Below are 19,446 nucleotides of genomic sequence, written 5' to 3'. Positions count from 1 at the left end.
TTTTAATGTCCCAGCACGATCCAAGTATGAGCCCCTTGAGGGAACGGAGCTGATTGAATGGAAGATCCCTGCTGTTCATTGCTGGGGGGCATCTGAGGGGGAGTTGGTTGGTTTCTGAACGCCGCCGGTCACCCTAGCCAGAAGAAGATGTTTGCCAAGCTGAAGAAGAAGATTGCCGATGAGGCTGGGACTGCCCCATGGCCCGGGGGCCTCGCCAGGATGCCACGATCGATCAGCAAAGAATCCATCACGTCAGCAGGAGCAGAGTCGGGCGACGATTTCGTAAGTGTCCGAGATGGCATTCAAACACGCGTTTTCAGTCACTTATTTAAATAAAAAGAACCCGAGTCTTGTTTGGGTAAAGCCCAGAGAATTAAAAAAAAAAAAAAAGACACTTGGAAACAGCTCATATTACTCAGCGTGACTAATGCTTGCTTATCTTGGCAAAGGACTCAACCGATCTGTTGGAGAAGTTTATAAAAACATGAAATGAGTCTGTTTCCTTTTTATTTGCTCTTAGAGGTAGATTAGTCCAGGATTTGGTTTCCTTGTCCTTTTGAATCTATTATAAGGAGGCATTGAGTTCTATTCCCACCATAAACATGAAAGCCGGCTGGGTGACTTTGGTCCAATCACCAGGAGACAGTGAGTTCTAGTCCTACCTTAGGCATGAAAGCCAGCTGGGTGACTTTGGTCCAATCACCAGGAGACAGTGAGTTCTAGTCCTACCTTAGGCATGAAAGCCAGCTGGGTGACTTTGGGCCAGTCACCAGGAGACAGTGAGTTCTAGTCCCATCTAAGGCGCGGAAGTCAGCTGGATGATTCACCCTCAACCCAACCCACCTCACAGAGTTGTTGTGGGGAGAAAAAGGAGGAGGAGGAGGAAGGGAGAATATTATCGCCCAATGCCAGATGCAAGAAGAGGGAAAAATCATTTAAAATCATTTTATGTTCTTGATAAAAATAGTAAAGTTGGGATAAAAAGAAATAAAGGAAAGGAGGGGATAGGATCCAAACTTTTTGTCACATCATCCTGGGTTGGCCCATTCCAGAAATTAATCCAAATGTCTCTTCCTACCAAGCCATCTGATGGAAGCAGCTCCAGAGAAGACCTCTCCTCTCAGCTGTTCCGAAGAAATGAACAAATACGGAAGCTAGAAGTCAAGCTATCCGGTATGTTTCTTGTTGTGAATAGAATAGAATAGAATAGAATAGAATAGAATAGAATAGAATAGAATAGAATTTTATTGCCTAAGACTGATTGGACACACAAGGAATTTGTCTTTGGTGCAGATGCTCTCTGCGTACATAAAAAGACAAGATACATTCATCATGAATCATAAGGTACAACACTGATTGTCAGAGGGTACTTATTTGTAAGCAATCAAATCATACTAGAAAACAATCAATATAAATCGTAAGGATACAAGCAGCAAAGTTACAGTCATAAGTGGGAGGAGATGGGGGATAGGAACGATGAGAAGGCTAATAGTAATAGCAATGCAGGCTTAGTAAATAGTTTGACAGTGTTGAGGGGATTATTTGTTTAGCAGAGTGATTGCGTTTGGGAAGAATATTCTCCTTGTGTCTAGTTGTCTTGGTGTGCAGTGCTCTATAGCGTCGTTTTGAGGGCAGGAGTTGAAACAATTTATGTCCAGGATGCGAGGGGGTCCGTAGATATTTTCACAGCCCTCTTTTTGACTCGTGCAGTGCGCAGGTCCTCAATGGAAGGCAGGTTGGCAGCCATTGTTTTTTTTTCTGCAGTTCTGATTCTCCTCTGAAGTCCGTGTCTGTCTTGTTGAGTTGAAGAACCAAACCAGTTATAGAGGTGCAGAGGACAGACTCAATATTAGCTGAAAAGAAAATAAATAAGATGCTTTCCTCCATCCCCATTTCAAACAAATGACAGTCAGGAATTGTAACTTTCTCTGATTTTAAAGCTCCAATGCTCTTGATATAGGGATGTGCACATCCCAGCAAGTATTTTATTCTGCGTTCCCCTCCTACAGGTGGATATTCTTCTTATCTGCAGCCTATATCGAGGGCTATTGAAGCAGCTTTGAGACTTTGGAAGGAAACTCCAAAGAGTTTCCTCCCAAAGCTTCCATAGCCCTCCTACCTCCACTTTTCTCCCTGAGTCCTTCCATGAGGGGGGAACTCAGTTCTACTCCGGCCGCCCCATTTCCTATTCTACTTGAGCTCTCTTTCAAAATCCACCCTTTTTTTAAAAAAGAAAAAACAGTTTCTATTAAACATTTTTACCTTTAAAAACAGAAAGAAAAAAACACAACAAAAAAGGAAGAAAAAACAAGACAGGCATAACAATATGAAGTAATTATTCAGCCTTCTGTATCGGCATGTTTAGCTTTTGTAGTTCTCCATTCTCCATTTCCTTCCTATCGATTTTACCTAATGTAATAACAGTCGTCCTAACGCTTGTAATAATATTAATTGTCCATATCACCATTATATTTACATTGCAGTCAGTACTTTTAAGTTTGATAGTAATTAGTAACTTTGGTTAATTTTTATTCAATGCTAGTTTAGAAGAAGAAAAAACCCCACAGAGACTTCTATTTCCTGTTTTGGCTTCTGTTTTCTAGCCACTTATAAATTCTATTCCATATTTTATAGAAATCCGATTCTTCTCTTTCTTTTAATTCCATGGTCATTTTGTCCATCTCTGCCCATTCAAGTACTTTTCTAATTATTTGTTTCATCCGCGGGTGTATTGATTCCCCCCCCCCACCCTTTTATCAACGTAGCTGGCTGCTTTCCTGTTGCACGATAAAGTGGCGGGTGATTTCTGGAAGATTCCCCCCCTCCCCTCCCCACTGCAGTACCTAAGGGCTATCTGCAATTTACTCCAATGGACTAGAAGCTATTTGGTGGGGAAGGGGCTTTCAAAAGCACCTGCCCCCTTCCCTTGCATCGTGGGTAAAAATTATTCCTTTTATTGGCAACATTGATTTGAATGGCGTTCTGTCTCGTCTGCCTTCGTAATGATGGCAAAGCCCTTGTTATCGGCCTGGAGGAGGCTTATGAAATCATTCTTCCTTCTCCATTCGGATTTTAAAATATCTAATTCCCTTCTTTTTTTACCCCCCACTCTCCTTTGTCTGTCTGTAACTGGTTGGTACCACTCCATCCCTCCACTAAGATTACGCTGAACAAGTCCGAAACCTGCAGAAGATCAAGGAGAAGCTGGAAAACGCCTTAGAGACACATCAAGATTGTATGTACCTTTTATCTCCCATTTGATAAAGCATTTAGAAACCTCAGGAGGACAATTTTTAGAATAATAATACCGCATGGGACAGCGTCCTTCTGGGATACCAGGATTTGACAGGGGAAAAAGTTAACAAGCTGGGATGAATCTATTCTGAGTGTTTCTGTTGTTTGATATCATTTAAATCCTACTGAAAATAATAGAATACAAATGGCCTACATTAAAAATGCCTAATCCGGCTAAAGCAATTACAGACAGTCCTTATACAATAGCAGAGTTGGAAGGGACCTTGGAGGTCTCCTAGCCCAACCCCCTGCCTAGGCAGGAAACCCTATACAGTTTCAGACAAATAGCTATCCAACATCTTCTTAAAGACTTCCAGTGTTGGGGCATTCACAACTTCTGGAGGCAAATTCTGTTCCACTCATTCATTGTTCTAACTGTCAGGAAGTTTCTCCTCAGTTCTAAGTTGCTTCTCTCCTTGATTAGTTTCCACCCATTGCTTCTTCTCCTGCCCTCAGGTGCCTTGGAGCTGCTTTCCTTGACTTACAACACTTCATTTTAGTGAATATGATTTAGTGATTGTGCAAATAGAATAGCAATAGCACTTAGACATACGCTGCTTATTTGCTGTTTATTTGCTGGGCAGCTGTTTATTTCAGTTTCATAAACCACAGGTAGTCCTTGATTTACAACTGTTTATTTAGTGACCATTCAAAATTACAACGGCACTGAAAAAAAGCGACTTATGACCATTGCTCACACTTAACGACCATTGCAGCATCCCCACGGCCACATGGACAAAACCCGGACCCTTGGCCGCTGAGTCATGTTTGTGACGGTTGCAGTGTCCCAGGATCACAACGTGATCCTTCTGACATAGGGGAAGCTGGAGTCAGTTAACCATCGTGGCAAGAAAGGTTGTAAAATGAGGCAGAACTCACTTAACGCACGTGTCATTTGGCAACAAAGCTTTCGCGCTCAGTTGCAGCCGTGAGTTAAGGACTCCCTTGTATGCTGGCTTGCTTCGCACTTTGAAAGAAGGTGGAAGAAATTGGTATTATTGCCCTGGGGTAGGATTTGCACGCTTAAATGCACACCACCCCTCGGACCCCATACGGCCAGGGCCATCTGCCAGTTCTCAGCTGCCTTCGGAGTCAGACATCAGTGAGAGAGAGAGAGAGAGAGAGAGAGAGAGAGAGAGAGAGAGAGAGAGAGAGAGAGAGAGAGAGAGAGAGAGAGAGAGAGAGAGAGAGAATAGGCGGCTAAAAATAGGTTTGCTGCCAGTTAGAAAAGACAATATTGGACTAAAACAGGTAGATCTCCGCTTTCATTCAGGCGCAGGCCCGCTTTCACTACATTCGCGCCTTCTGTTGTCGCCCACACAGCCTTTGTGAAGAAACTCCAAGAACAGAACGAAACACACCAGACCAACCTGGGCAAGATGGCAGAAGAGATGAGCCTGGCGCTGGAGGAGAAAGACCAGGTAGCACGTCTGTGAAATGTTGCCACAACTCTGCCTTGAAGGTGGTATAAAACCATTCAGGAGAGACGTGTTTTTTTCCGGGATTCCGTCACCCGGGGAAAAATAATATAGAATAGAAATTAGGAATGGAATGGAATGGAATGAAAAAAGAGTAGAATAGAATAGAATAGAATAGAATAGAATAGAATAGAAATTAGGAATGGAATGATAATAGAATAGAATAGAAATTAGGAATGGAATGGAATGAACTCACAGAATAGAATAATAGAATGAAGAGTAGAGTAGAATAGAATGGAATGAGAATAGAATAGAATAGAAATTAGGAATGGAGTGGAGTGAAATCAGAATAGAACAAAATAGAAAGAATAGAATAGAAAATAGAATAGGATAGAATAGAAATTAGGAATGGAATTAGAATGGAATAGAAATTAGGAATGGAATGAGAATAGAATAGAAATTTGGAATGGAATGGAATGAGAATAGAATAGAATAATAGAATGAAGAGTAGAGTAGAATCCAATGGAATGAGAATACAATAGAAATTAGGAATGGAATTGAATGAAATCAGAATAGAATAGAATAATAGAATGAAGAGTAGAATAGAATGGAATGAGAATAGAATAGAATAGAAATTAGGAATGGAATGGAATGAAATCAGAATAGAATAGAATAATAGAATGAAGAGTAGAGTAGAATGGAATGAGAATAGAATGGAATGAGAATAGAATAGAATAGAATAGAATAATTTTATTGTCACTTTGAACATCCACTAATTGGCATACGTTAAAATGAAATTTCGTATGCAGCTCTCAAAGAGTCTCCACCTCTAATGTAAATAACGGCTGCGCCTTTAAGGAAGTTGTCCTCTCTGTGATGTAACTCAAGCATCTCTCTCTTTCTCATGATGTCAGAGCAGCTGTTTGAGCATCGAGGTCCTCTCCTGTGGGCCTTGCTGGTCTCTACCTTGCTTTTCTTTTACTGAATCCTTCCAGGCCAAAATCTTCCTTCGGTGCCTCTTTGGTGCCGGTGCTCAGGGCAGCCATGTTGATGTTGAGTTATCCCTTTTTATTTTCCCAGGAGTGGCGAGAAAAGCTGTCACATCTGGAAAAGGTGAGGAGCTGCCTTGAAAGCAAGGATGGACAAACATGGTGCTTGGTTTGGGGAAATCTCCAGAATAAAAGCCTTGCGGGGAAGGAGGGACCTCAGAGGATGGACGTTTGGGTCTCTTAAGAGGGGCTGCCGAAAGGAAACAATGAACCACAGTGACGCAGTGGTCAGAGTGCAGTACTGCAGATTACTTCTGCTGGCTGCCTGCAATTTGGCAGTTCGAATCTCACCAGGGTCAAGGTTGACTCAGCTTTCCATCCTCCCGAGGTGGGTAAAATGAGGACCCAGATTATTTGGGGGCAAGTAAACCGCTTAGAGAGGACTGTAAAAGCACTGTAAAGCGGTATATAATTGCTGTTGCTTTAGGGTGGATGGGGGTCAAAGGGCACTGCTCCCAAGTGACCCAAAAGGAAAGAGCTATATTAGCTTTTGGGGGCTGTCCCCAGATCCTTCAGGAATGCCATGTCTTATAAGACTGGATTTCCAGATCCTAAACATCTGTAGGAGTTCCCCCTCCTTAACTATCTTTCGAAACCTGCTTAAGTTTTGCCCTGAAGTCGAGACTCCCTTATCTTTATTTACTTTTTCTCCCCCCCCCCCTATCCTTATTGTGCTTTCTCTGCTAAACAGGAGAGGAAGCTTCTTTCGGCCCAGCTCCAGGAAATGAGAGAACAGAGTTTGAATCTATTCCAGAAGAGGGACGAGATCGACGAGCTGGAAGGCTTTCAACAACAGGAGCTTGCGAAAATCAAGCACATGGTGAGGATAATAATAGTGACTGCGAGAAGGGATCTTGGAGTCCTAGTGGACAACCATTTAAATAGGAGCCAGCCGTGGGCAGCTGTTGCCAAAAAAGCCAACACAGTTCTAGGCTGCATCAACAGAGTGATAGAATCAAGATCACGTGAAGGGTTAATACCACTTTATAAGGCCTTCGTAATAAGGCCACACTTGGAATACGACATCCAGTTTTGATCGCCACGATGTAAAAAGGATGCAGAGACTCTGGAAAGAGTGCAGAGAAGAGCAACAAAGAGGATTAGGGGACTGAGGGCTAAAATATATGAAGAACAGTTGCAGGAACTGGGTATGTCTACTTTAATGAAAAGAAGGATTAGGGGAGACAGGATAGCAGTCTTCCAATATCTCAGGGGTTGCCACAGAAAAGAGGGAGTCAAGCTATTCTCCAAAGCACCTGAGGGCAGGAGAAGAAGCAATGGGTGGAAACTAATCAAGGAGAGAAGCAACTTAAAACTAAGGAGAAACTTCCTGACAGTGAGAACAATTAATCAGTGGAACAGAAGTTGCCTCCAGAAGTTGTGAATGCCCCAACACTGGAAATCTTTAAGAAGATGTTGGATAGCCATTTGTCTGAAACGGTATAGGGTTTCCTGCCTAGGCAGGGGGTTGGACTAGAAGGCCTCCAAGGTCCCTTCCAACTGTTATTCTATTCTATTCCATTCCATTTCTTCAGGTTGGGACACACCTTCGGCTGAATTTCCTTTTTCTTCCAGGCTCTGGCTTCTGGCCCGAAATGCACCAAGCTCACTCTTAATATTATTATTTTTCCGACCTTGATTCCTTTCTCATCCTCCCCCCCCACACACACACCTCCCGAGTGGGCAAACTTTTTCATTCCATCCTGTTTTGCACGCAGGTCCTCATGGAGGCTCCATTTGTGGACCTTTTTCCAGCATCTCAATTTTGAAAAAGAGTCCCATCTAAATGTTTACATACACTGTTATAATAATCAGCATTCACTTAAAAAGAATAAGACCTACCCCGAAAATAAGGCACAGTCTTATTTTCTTTTGATCCTTTCTTTTGAAAGTGTCAGGCCTTATTTTCAGGGAGGTCTTATTATTTTTGAGGTGCAAGAGGTGGCGAGCGTGGCCACCTCATGGCTGCTGCTGTGTTGCAATATTTTGGGGGGAGGGCTTAGTGCATGAGCTCAAAAGCCCCATTGGGCTTATTATCCAGGGAGGTCTTATTTTGGGGAGAAACGGGGTATCATGCTTTTGAGCGCAGGCGCTAAAGTAAGACCTCCCCTGAAAATAAGGCCTGACACTTTTTGTTTTTAATGTATTTTTTTTTGTTTGTTTTTATATATTGGTATTTTAACTTTCTTTGAATAAACTATCTTTTTTTTTTTAAAGAGGGGTTTTTTTTGTTAAACATCCAGCTTCTGAAAAAGGAGGAATCCTTGGCCCAGATGGAGGGAGACCTGAGGTCTTCCACCCAGGAGTTGCTACAAACACGAGACGAGCTGCAAGTGTCTCAGGATTTGTCCTCACGCCTGGCCAGGGAGGTTCAGGAGCTGCAACGGCAGCAGGGGGACCTTACAACGGAAAGGTAGGAGAAGATGTTAGCTACCTGAGACGGTTGGGAGGGTGTGTTGTGTGTCCTGAGTCATACCTGCCAACTTTATTACCTGGAGAAGGAAGTAGGGAGGGAATTGGCTCGGCCCCGTCCCTGTGGCTCTTTCAGTATCAGCCTTTTGAGTCAAGAGGACAGGGTAGGGCTCCCTTGCCAGATGCAGGACCAACAACAGCCCAACCTGATGTGAGCATCCTATTTTCGGAGTCCTCCTTCAATGAGGAATTGACCAACAAGCCTGTGGGAGAACTGAACCCAGCAGTACCAAGAGGGACTCTGGTCTGGTTTTAACTTGGGTCTAAGTTCCTTGTAACTTGAGTCTGTGGCTCAGTGTGTCAGCGTAAATAACATCCAAAATTAAAACAGAGTCCAAGGCAAAGTATTGCTCTGAGTTCCAATTTATGAAGAGAGCCATGTTGGCACATCTGTGGAAACCCGAATCTGAAAGCTTCCCGGTTTTCCCCACCCAGTTGAAAGTTCAAGATCTTTCCCTCACACCCACAAGCCCATCCCATGGTCCAATCTCCCACTGCCATGCTGGCAGTTCTACCACCCATCCAGTTCTGGTCAGGTGTAGAGACAAAAGATGACCCTTGGCTTTCTAGAAAGGAATTTTATTTTGACAGCAACACATTCTACTCCTTACTATTCCCCCTCCCAATTCCCCACTAATAAACAGTGCGGTAAAATTGAAAGAGAGTGTGGCAGGCCAAAGATCCAGAAAGGAATATGACTGACGGCCTGAAAACAGTGGCTAAGATGCTGAGCTTGTTGAGCAGAAGCCGAGAGGAACATACGTGCCGAATTTCAAGCTTGTAGGCTTTACAGTTCTGGAGATTTCGTAATGAGTTAGTTCAAACAATAGAGATATTCGATGACACGACCGTCCCCAAAGTGGACTGAGTCGAAAAACTGGGTAAGGCTAGCACAAGGGGTGTGTCTTAACTATCTTTAATCAGACTCAGTCCAATCAGAAGGTGGACAATGTCAACTCATGTATGGATGCTATCTTCACCCTACTAGAAGAGGTAAGTACCAACGCCCTTTTCAATGACCGACCCAGATTGGATCCTATTTGATTCTCTCTCTGATGTTGAATGTGGAAGATTTTTCTTCTGGCTAGGAATAGGGAGCGAGCTTTTGACCGAGAAGAGCTGAACTCAAGCTTCTGAACTTGCCCTGTGGCTCAAAAGTTTTATCTTCCCATCTCCCATGTAGGGATGAGCTGAGAGATGCCAGGGAGAGCGCAGAAAACAAGATCACCAGCTTGGAAGAACGCAGCCAAGAGCTGCAATCCTACGTCCAACGCCTGTCAGCAGATCTGCAGAAGGTGACGTTTGGGATCCTGCTTCTTCACTCTTTCCATTGAGGCTGGCACTCTGATGGGCATAAAGTGGCAGGGAGGTGGGGGGGGAGCACCAAAGATGGCATGCACAACCCTGCTTGAGGATATCCTTCTGTAATAAAATTCACCTCGGGGTTCCAAGTAATATACCCATAGCAAATGGAACTCCGAGGCAGGTAGATTCCTCGAAGAAGAGTTTTATTGGATAGATCGCATTGCCACAAGGCTGGTGAAGACCGACTCTAAAGATTCCTGTGGCTTTAACCAGCTGGCATGCCTGCAGAAAGGGCTTTGTGTGCCACCTGTGGCAGACGTACCATAGCTTTGCCGTCACGGCCTTAAAAGCATCCCAGGAAGAGTTGACCTCAGATGTCCCGGAGTAGATCTTTTTTCTTAGAATACGAGAATACAATAGCAGAGTTGGAAGGGACCTTGGAGGTCTTCTAGTCCAACCCGCTTGCCTAGGCAGGAAACCCTATACCGTTCCAGACAAATGGCTATCCAACATCTTCTTGAAGACTTCCAGTGTTGGGGCATTCACAACTTCTGGAGGCAACTTCTGTTCTACTGATTAATTGTTCTAACTGTCAGGAAGTTTCTCCTCAGTTCTAAGTTGCTTCTCTCCTTGATGAGTTTCCACCCATTGCTGCTTGTTCTACCCTCAGGTGCCTTGGAGAGTAGTTTGACTCCCTCTTCTTTGGGGCAGCCCCTGAGATATCGGAAGACTGCTGCCATGTCTCCCCTGGTCCTTCTTTTCATTAAACTAGACGTACTCTTGAATCCCCTAGGCTCAGCTGGCTGCCTCTAGTGCAGAGAAGAACCTGGAGGTGCTGCAGGGAGAACACCGGTCCCTGAAGCTGGAATTTGAAGAGCAAAGGCAAAAGGTTAGAGATCTCCGGACAGTTGGGCTCAAACGTTGAAAGCAAGTGGGGTTTCGGACGAAGGATTTCTCTTCCTTTACGTTCTTCTGCTTATCTTTGGGCTCCAAGGAGCAGCCGGGCCTCGAACCGGACAAACAAAACCCCGGGGTACAAGCAGGCCTTGTCTTACGGCCACAAATTGAGCCCCAAATTCCTGTCGCTAGGACGAGCGCCGTCGTTAAGGGAGCTTTGCCCCGTGTGGCGACCTTTCTGGCCACAGTCGTTAAGTAAACCCCTGCGGTTCTTAAGTCCGTCACGCAGCCGTTAAGCGAATCTGACTTCCCCGTGGACTTTTGCTTGTTGCAAAAGGGGATCGCATGACCCCCGGGACACTGCGACCCGTCATAAATACGAATCGGTTGGCCACGTGTCTGAATTTTGAGCCGGCGACCTAGGGAATGGAGACCTTCCCCCTCCTTATCAGGCAGGTTTGCCCGACAAGCCTCTCTTAGCAGACGGGCTGCCAAGCGTCTCTTCTGTGTTGCCAACAGATGGCTCTCCAAGTGGAGGAGAAGACCCAGCTGGTGGACCAACTGCAGGAGAAGGGAGCCCACTTGGAGAAGCGATTGGAAGGCAGCCTCTCGGGAGATGAACATTTTCAGGAGCTCTTCAGGGAGGTGAGTAGAGGTCGATTGGGACAGCGGGAAGAGATGGGCCACCGACAGAGAGAGCCTTATAGGCCTTCACCGTTCAAACTTCACCTTGTGGACCCGGTCGGATAGTCCCACACAAATTTGGCCAGAGGGACACGTTGGCTAATAATTACGTTTTCCTCTTGGAAATCTGTTCTGGGCTCCATCAACTTTTGAAATACAGAAAACAGGGATGTCTTTGGGTTTGTTTGCTGGTCTTCTGGTTATAATTTGGATCAGCGTTAACAAGACAGCATGGGGGGAAAAGGCATATAAAGTGCTTCTGAATTAATTTGCATAATCTATACTGTTAGGGGGGTATTTAGTGTTGTTAATTGGTTTGTGTTGTTGGTTGGCTCACCATCAATTTCTGAGGGGTAATCTCTCTTCTCTGCTCTTCCCCTTTCTCTTTCTTCCCCTCTCCTCCCCTTGCTCCTTTTTCTCTCCTCTCTTCTCCTCTGCTCTCCCCTCTCCTCTCCTCTCCTCCACTCTCCCCCTTTCTCTCTCCTTTCCCCCTTTCCCTCTCCTCCTTTCCCTTTCTCTATTCTCTCCTCCCCTTGCTCCTTTTCTCTCTCTCCTCTCCTTTCTCCCTTTTCCTTTCTCTCTCTTCTCCTCTCCTTCCCTTTCCCTTTTCTCTCTCTTCTCCTATCCTCTCCCCTCTTCCCTTTCTCTCTCTTCTCCTCTCCTCCCCTTGCTCCTTTCCCCCCCTCCTCTCCCCCTTTCTCTCTCCTCTCCTCTTTTCCCTTTCTTTCTCTCCTCCCTTGCTCCTTTTTTATTTCTCCTCTCCTTCCCTTTTCCCTTTCTCTCTCTTCTCCTCTCCTCCCCTTGCTCCTTTTTCTCTCTCTCCTTCCCTTTCCCCTTTTAGAAAAGCGCTTTAGAGCAAAGCCTAGGAGACACCCGACAAGAGCTCCTGACGGCCCAAACCGCTCACAAGGAGAGCCTAAATCTCCTGGAATCTCAGGTAAGACTACGCAAAATCGACCTAGCCAGTCTAAGAGTTTCGTTGGGCCAAAAAGGAACAGATTCCATTCATTGCGTATATTTCTGGGGGGAAAAATTTGGCTTGATAAAGGCGAAAGATTAATTTTATAGAAGAAGCCTTGAGTACCCCTGGTTTGCTCTGGAGCTATTTGGAGTGGCGAGATTCACTGAGCATGTACAGAGTTCCCTTTGCTCGGACTTCAGTTTTAGATTCTTGGAGGCCAGTATAGATCAGTCCTCATTTTATCACCTGATTGCAATGGGTTTTTTTTTCTCTTGAAACTGGTGTTTACTTCCAATTTCTGGCCCCAAAAAATGCCCTTTGCGGACAAATGATGTTCTTCACAACCTCTGTAAAAAAAGGCCTTAAAATTAGGCATGGTCACTTCATCAGCTTAATAACCACCATGACTTACAGCCATAATTTTGGGGCTCAATGACGGTCATAGGTCAAGGGGCTTTTGAGGGATGGAGACTGCAGCTCTGATATGGGACCTTCTACTTGCTTTGCATTGTCCCTATTTACCTGAAGCAGCACAACTGTCCCAGGATGCGTGGGGGATATTCCTGTTGTGCCGGCCAGATTCGGACAGTGAGGAGATTGGGGAGGAAGATGGGCCAGTCCTGGAGTCTGGGGAAGGCTCGGATGAGGGATCTGTGTCGGAGGCAGAGAGGGGGCCAGGGCCGTCTGACAGTTATCAGCTGCCTTCAGAGTCAGACATCAGTGAGGCAGAAGAACAGCTGGAGCCTGTTCCCAGTGTGCACAAGCGTAGAGTGGCCAGACGAAGGGAACAGCTAAAGAACAGGGGTCAACTTGGAGTAAGGTGGACGATGAATGGCCCCTTCCAGAGGAAATGACGAGCGAAAGGGGAGGGGAGTTTGCAGGAGACCATTAGTTCACTTCATTGGTTCGTGACTCCTTGCCAAGTTCTGCAGATATCGGCCTGGCAGCTCTCCGAGCCAGATAAGGTCTGTGACCATAAATCCTCCCTTGAAAGACTTTGCTGGATGTGAATGAGCAGAATTTGCTGTCGATTAATAAAAGGGTTTTTTGTCGGGACAAGGAGTTCACTTCATGCTCTCGGGAAGCCTCGGTTAGAACACTTCCTGCCCTCTTCCTTGAGGGAAGGCTCAACTCCAGGGATCTTGTGTGTCGCTTTCCAGATCAGCCAGCTGAACTGCAGGTTGGCCACGGAGGAAGCGGGCCGGAGAGAGAACGAGGAATCCCTCCGCCGTCTCCAGGCGAGCAGATCGCAGCAGGTAAAGAGATGCTTTCCTCGACATCCTGGCAGGGCGGGAGGGAGCGATGGGCCAGGAGTCCAAGAACGAAGAGCCTCTTGTTCCTTGTTTAGCTGCAGGATTTGGAAGAAGCCCTTCAGCTCGCCAAGGAAGCTGTGGCCAGGAGCCAAGATGAACTCAAGGGGAAAGAATTGCAGTTCCAAAAGCTGGTAAGAGGCCCGAGAGAAAAGGGGGCAGAGAGGAAAGATCCCCGACAAGCAGCGAGAAGACACCGAAAGGATTTGTCTGGGCCTGAAGTGGAATAATCCTCAGGAATTCCAGGCCGATCAGGGTGCAGATTCTCTTCCAAGGCTTCCCTGAAACTTTTGGGTTTCTTTCTCAGCGCATTTGTTTCAGATTCTTCTTCTGAGCAGTTATGCACCTCCTGGGGTGCTAGAGTTGCTTCCTGTTCCTTTTCTTCCTTTTCCTTTCCCTCTTTCTTTCCCTTTCTCTCTTTCCTTTGCTTCCCTTTCTCTCTTTCCTTTCTTCCTTTTCTTTTTCCTTTCCCTTCCCTCTTTTCTTCTTCCTTTTCCTTTTCTCTCCTCTCCCTTCCTTTTCTTTTTCCTTTCCTTTCCTGCCCTTCCCTTTTCCTTTTCTTTTTCTTTCACTCTTTCTTTTCTTTTCCCTTTCTTGTCCTTTCTTTCCTTCACTTCCCTTTCCCTCTTTACTTCCTTCCTTTTCTTTCTCCTTTCCTTTCCCTCTTTCTTTTCTTCTTCCTTTTCTCTCCTTTCCTTTCCCTTCCTTTTCTTTTTCCTTTCCTTTCCCTCTTTCTTTTCTTCTTCCTTTTCTCTCCCTTTCTTTTCTTTTTCCTTTCCTTTGCTTCTTCCCTTCCCTTTCCCTCTTTCTTTTCCCTCTTTCTTTTTCCTTTCCTTTTCCTTTTTCCTTCCCTTTCCTCATTTAACACCTTTCTTTCTCTGTCCTCTTCCTCTCCTCTCCTCAGCAAGTGGATCTGGAGTCAGAGCGGACCAAATCCCGGGAAGGCCTCTCTTCCATGCAGTCTCAGTGGATGGACCAAGTGAGGCAGCTGGAAAAGCAGGTTTCTGACCTTGAAGCTGCCCAGACGTTGGAAAGGGAGGCTGCCCAGCAGAAGTCCGTGAGTGCGCTTTTCTTCTAGGCTCTTCCAATTTCAAAGCTCTCCGTGACACCCCAAATCCCCAAACCCCCATCATCCTGGCTTTGATGGTGTGGAGGAAGGCTAAGAGCACGGAAAAGGGCCTCCTCCCCAAACTTTCCCTCCTGCTTTAGCTTTTTGGGTGAGCTTCAGGACTTCAGGAAGAGGGCAAATTCTCTGCCCGCGGGCATTTTGTTACGTCTTCCTCTTCCTCCGCAGAGCCGGCTGGAGGGAGAAAACGCCAAACTGAAGGACAGATGTGGAGGGTTAGAAAGTTCCTTAAGACGGCAGGAGTCTGAATTGGAAAGAGTCAAGGTGGGAGCCGAGATTTCTAATCGTTTGGGGTGGGGGGGGGGCTGTGTCCAGCGTGCCACAGCAGGATTTGTGCCCTTTGGGGTCACCAACCCCAAACCCTTCAGATGCTGTTTTCATTGTCCACCTGTGTCATTCTATAAGAATACTTGCTGCTTAAGGACTGAAGATACTTGTCCATTCACTCACCCATTTATCCATTTGTCTGTCCACTCTTTCTTCCCCTTGTCCCTCTCACTGTCTTCGCTCCTCAATCCACCCACCTATGTCTGGGTGGATCAGCGGTCACCAACGTGGTCCACGAGAAAATTTTGGCAGAAAAATTATTTGCCTTTTTTATATGGCACTAAAGCAGGGGTCCTCAAACTACGGCCCCTGGGATGGATACGTGCAATGAACACTTGTGTTGCTGCAGAGAGTCTCCCCCTTTGGGGTCTTTTTGTGGGGGTCGGAGAGGGGCAGAAATTCCGACTTGGGGTCTGCTTCGGCCTCCTGGTGGGGGGCTTTGGGTGAAGGCTGGAGGGAAGAGCCGCTGGTGGCGAAGAGCTGGAGGGCCTCGTTCCAGTGGGACTGCATCATGGCCTGGAACTGGCTGACTATCTCAGCCCACTGAGCCTCCAGGCGCCGGCACCTGGCCTTGCACTCCCGCAGGTCTTCCCTCTGCTTGGAAAGCCCATGCTCCTAGTCCTCAGTGAGGTGCTTCTGCTGAGCCTCCTTCTCGGCCAGATCCCATTTGAACTGAGCTGTTTTGCCAACTCTTTCTCCTGGTGGCTGCTTAGCTCCAGCAACTGCTTCCTGTTGGGGCCCTAAGGAGCCCGGGCGGGCAGGCGAGGAGGGACTGGGAGGGGAGAGGCGAGTAGAGGCTGGCAAGACACCCCTCAACGTGAGTGACATCAAGTTGGCCACACCCACCCAGTCACATGACCACCTAGCCACGTCCAACCCGCCGATCATTAGGCAGATCGTATTATGAGGGAAACGTCTCTCCTGGTTTGAGTTGGGGTGCATTTCTGGGAGGAGGTGATCTTCTCCCACTCTTGCTTGCAGTTACTGGGAACAATCTGCCTTCTAACCCCAGGATTCTCACTTGGCTTGGCAGGCACAGCTGAGCAGCAACACTGAGGTCCTCCAAGCCTTGGAGGAGACACAGAAACAGAGCAAGTCTCTGCAGCAGCAGGTAGGGAATGCATAGCAATGGCAATAGCCCTTAGACTTATATACTGCTTCACAGTGCTTTACAGCCCTCTCTAAGCGGTTTACAGAGGAGAGAGAGAGAGAGAGAGAGAGAGAATCACTTATATACCACTTTACAGTGCTTCACAGCCCCCTCTAAGTGATTTGCAGAGTCAGCATAGATAGATAGATAGATAGATAGATAGATAGATAGATAGATAGATAGATAGATAGATAGATATAAGATAGATAGATAGATAGATAGATAGATAGATAGATGATAGATAGATGATAGATAGATAGATAGATAGATAGATAGATGATAGATAAGAGATAGATAGATAGATAGATAGATAGATAGATAGATAGATAGATAGATAGATGATAGATAAGAGATAGATAGATAGATAGATAGATAGATAGATAGATAGATAGATAGATAGATAGATAGATAGCACTTATATACCACTTTACAGTTCTTTACAGCCCTCTCCAAGTGGTTTACAGAGTCAGGATAGATAGATAGATAGATGATAGATAGATAGATAGATAGATAGATAGATAGATAGATAGATAATAGATAGATAGATAGATAGATAGATAGATAGATAGATAGATAGATAGATAGATGATAGATAATAGATAGATAGATGATAGATAGATAGATGATAGATAGATAGATAGATAGATAGATAGATAGATAGATAGATAGATAGATAGATAGATAGATAGATGATAGATGCACTTATATACCGCTTTACAGTGCTTTACAGCCCCCTCTAAGTGGTTTGCAGATTCAGCATAGATAGATAGATAGATAGATAGATAGATAGATAGATAGATAGATAGATGATAGATAGATAGATAGATAGATAGATAGATAGATAGATGATAGATAGATAGATAGATAGATAGATAGATAGATAGATAGATAGAAGCTCTTAGACTTATATACCGCTTCACAGTGCTTTACAGCCCCCTCTAAGTGGTTTATAGAATCAGCCTCTTGCCCCCAACAATCCGGGTCCTCATTGACCCATCTTGAAAGGATGGAAGGCTGACTGCAATTTGGCAGTTCGAATCTCACCAGGCTCAAGGTTGACTCAGCCTTCCGTCCTTCCAAGGTGGGTAAAATGAGGACCCAGGTTGTTGGGGGAAAGAGGCTGACTCTGTAAACCCCTTAGAGAGGGCTGTAAAAGCACTGTGAAGCGGTCTATAAGTCTTAAGTTTATTGCTACAATAGTGACAATGCTTAAGAGTGACATCCCGTTCTGACAACGGACAGATTTCTTCTTCTTCTTCTTGTGGTCAGGTTGCGGATCTGACCTTGTCGTTACGGGAAAAGGAGCAACAGATTGCAGCCAAAACGGACAGTCTCCTGAAACGGGAGGAAGAGGCGAAATCCTTAAGGCAAGGTGAGACCGTTTGCCAGCACCAGTCCAGAGAGTATTTATTTGTTTGCTTCTCTCAACATTTTATGCGTCTGCCTTCTCACTTCCACGGAGCTCCACCTTAACTTGCAGCGTTGAGCATGATTAGCATTTATTTGGGTTTTTTAATTTGTGAAGCTCTTAAATTGGAGGTGGCCGTGACTGTTTACTAGTGTGTATGTTGTGGGATCAAATGCAGGGCCTAAAAATTCATAATCAATGCTCACCGCAGTAATTATTTATTCAGTGCACACCAGAGCAATTTATTCCGGACAAGAATGGGAAGGATTCCTACAGACAAAAGAATGAACTCATATTTATTGTTGTGGCGGCCTGTGGAGCTGGGAGCAGAGCTGGATAATGAGGAGGTTGGGGAGGGATATGGGCCAGTCCTGGGCGCTGAGGAAAGCTTAGACGAGGGCTCTGTGTTGGAGACAGAGAGGAGCTAGTCAATAGCGAGGAAGGACAGCTGGAGCCTGTTCCCAGTGTGCGCGTGCGCAGAGCTGCCAGAAGACAAGAACAACTGAGAAAGCAGGGTTGACTTGGGAGTAAAGCCACACCTTGGAGGTGATTGGCCCCTCCCAGAGGAAACAAAAGAGGAGCGAATGGGGAGGGGGCTTTTGCAGGAAACAATTTGTTCCTTCGGTCGTTTCAAGAGTGGAAAGTTCTGTTTGTGACTATAAGAGACTCTGTGCCAAGTTTTGCCTTGCCCTGCCGTTTGGAAACTAGTTATCTGGCAGCTCTCCAAGCGAGATAAGGTTCGTGTGGACAAATATTCCTTAGAAAGATTGTTTGCCAAGCCTTGTGGACTGCGAATGAAAGGAATTCACAAGTCGTGTAAATAAAAGGGGTTTTGCCGGGACCCAGACTCCGCTTCTTGCTTTCTAAGGAAGCCTGGGTCAGAACATGTATAAACTTCAGAAAAGGAGGGGGAAAGGATAGTCATAAATATGCATAGATTAATAGAGGATTTAAACATAAATATTCCTAATCAGCAAACCTTAAGTTAAGTCCCCACCGTCTACAGTTACTACCCTCAAGAAAGTTAAACTACATCACAGGGTGTTCTAAACAGGAAGCTGTGGACGCTGCCTTCCTTCATCCCACTGTGATGGGAGCCCAGAAGTGGCTTCTCCCCAACTCAGGGTTCACTCTGTCTCTTTTTCTCCAGGTCATGATCTCCTTTTGCTGCAGATGCACCAGTTGCAATCCAGCCTCGAGACGTGCCAGGGCCAGGCGGCGGAGAAGGAAGCCGCCATGCAGGAGCAGCTGCTGATTCTCCAGACGCAGCACCAGGAACAGCAAGAGAGGCTGTTTGCCAGCGAGAAGCAAGTGAGTGGATTTCATCCACAGGGATTCCAATTCTGTACCCTGTTTTTAAAGTTTTTTTATTTATTTTTCCAAATTTTGAATATACCATATTTTTCGGAGTATAAGACGCACCCTCCCCCCCCCCCCCTAAAGGAGGGTGAAAATGTGAGTGCGTCTTATACACTGAATGTAGCCCCACGCACCCACCGTCCCCCACCCTTTGGCCTCTGCCTCCCAGCAATTTACCTCCTTGCAGCAAATGGGGAAAATGGGGCTTGCAGAGGCTGCAATAGGGTATAGCAGTCCCTGCAGCCTGAAACAGCTGATGATCGGAAAACTCTTAAAATGAAAGTGAAACTTGCTGTACGCTCCAGGTGGCAAATTGCTGGGAGGCAGAGGCAGATTTTTTTTCTTGTGCTAATCAGGCTGTTTGCTGCAAGAAGGTAAGTCAATAACTATAAATGCCTATAGACTGCTCAGATTATTAGACTTATTTTCTAAAGACTGCTTTGTGATTGTTCTAGACAGCTTAACAAAATGAGGAAGCTTTTTTTAAAATAAACGCTTGATCTGAAGAGGCCCAGTGCTATTGTATCTTCTTTTAAATAGGAGAGAATAACTATACTTCAGAAAGCCACATTAATTTTAACAGCGTCTGTACAAGTGTAGTCTGAAATGTAACACTCCAAACAGTGTATATTGTCTGTACTGTTTGCTGTTCGTTGCAAGGAGGCAAATCCAACATCTTCTTAAAG

The 19,446-nt window shown here is 45.5% G+C and overlaps 1 protein-coding gene and 1 long non-coding RNA gene across 4 annotated transcripts in view; one reads left to right on the top strand and one right to left on the bottom strand.

The window, feature by feature from the left end:
• Positions 1-19,446, bottom strand: part of LOC309399485 — a 338,217-nt gene that overhangs the window by 53,298 nt on the left and 265,473 nt on the right. The window lies entirely within an intron of this gene.
• Positions 1-19,446, top strand: part of GOLGA1 (golgin A1) — a 29,978-nt gene that overhangs the window by 3,416 nt on the left and 7,116 nt on the right. For 2 of the 3 annotated variants that reach the window (XM_081967434.1, XM_081967433.1), the window contains exons 2-19: positions 15-282; positions 1,083-1,173; positions 3,161-3,235; positions 4,618-4,715; positions 5,793-5,825; positions 6,453-6,581; positions 8,005-8,174; positions 9,417-9,528; positions 10,332-10,427; positions 10,955-11,080; positions 11,961-12,056; positions 13,241-13,336; positions 13,429-13,524; positions 14,295-14,447; positions 14,685-14,780; positions 15,877-15,954; positions 17,263-17,365; positions 18,552-18,712. In XM_081967434.1, coding sequence (XP_081823560.1) covers positions 148-282; positions 1,083-1,173; positions 3,161-3,235; positions 4,618-4,715; positions 5,793-5,825; positions 6,453-6,581; positions 8,005-8,174; positions 9,417-9,528; positions 10,332-10,427; positions 10,955-11,080; positions 11,961-12,056; positions 13,241-13,336; positions 13,429-13,524; positions 14,295-14,447; positions 14,685-14,780; positions 15,877-15,954; positions 17,263-17,365; positions 18,552-18,712 — 1,944 coding nt within the window. In that variant the 5' untranslated portion in view covers positions 15-147. The remainder of the gene's footprint in view (positions 1-14; positions 283-1,082; positions 1,174-3,160; positions 3,236-4,617; positions 4,716-5,792; positions 5,826-6,452; positions 6,582-8,004; positions 8,175-9,416; positions 9,529-10,331; positions 10,428-10,954; positions 11,081-11,960; positions 12,057-13,240; positions 13,337-13,428; positions 13,525-14,294; positions 14,448-14,684; positions 14,781-15,876; positions 15,955-17,262; positions 17,366-18,551; positions 18,713-19,446) is intronic. The other variant, XM_081967435.1, reaches the window with a different exon arrangement.

This window comes from Natrix helvetica, assembly GCF_964273705.1.
Source record: "Natrix helvetica genome assembly, chromosome: 15".
Classification (NCBI taxonomy): domain Eukaryota; kingdom Metazoa; phylum Chordata; class Lepidosauria; order Squamata; family Natricidae; genus Natrix; species Natrix helvetica.
The sequence above is the reverse complement of the archived record's forward strand: the minus strand, read 5'-3'. Positions and strand labels throughout refer to the sequence as shown.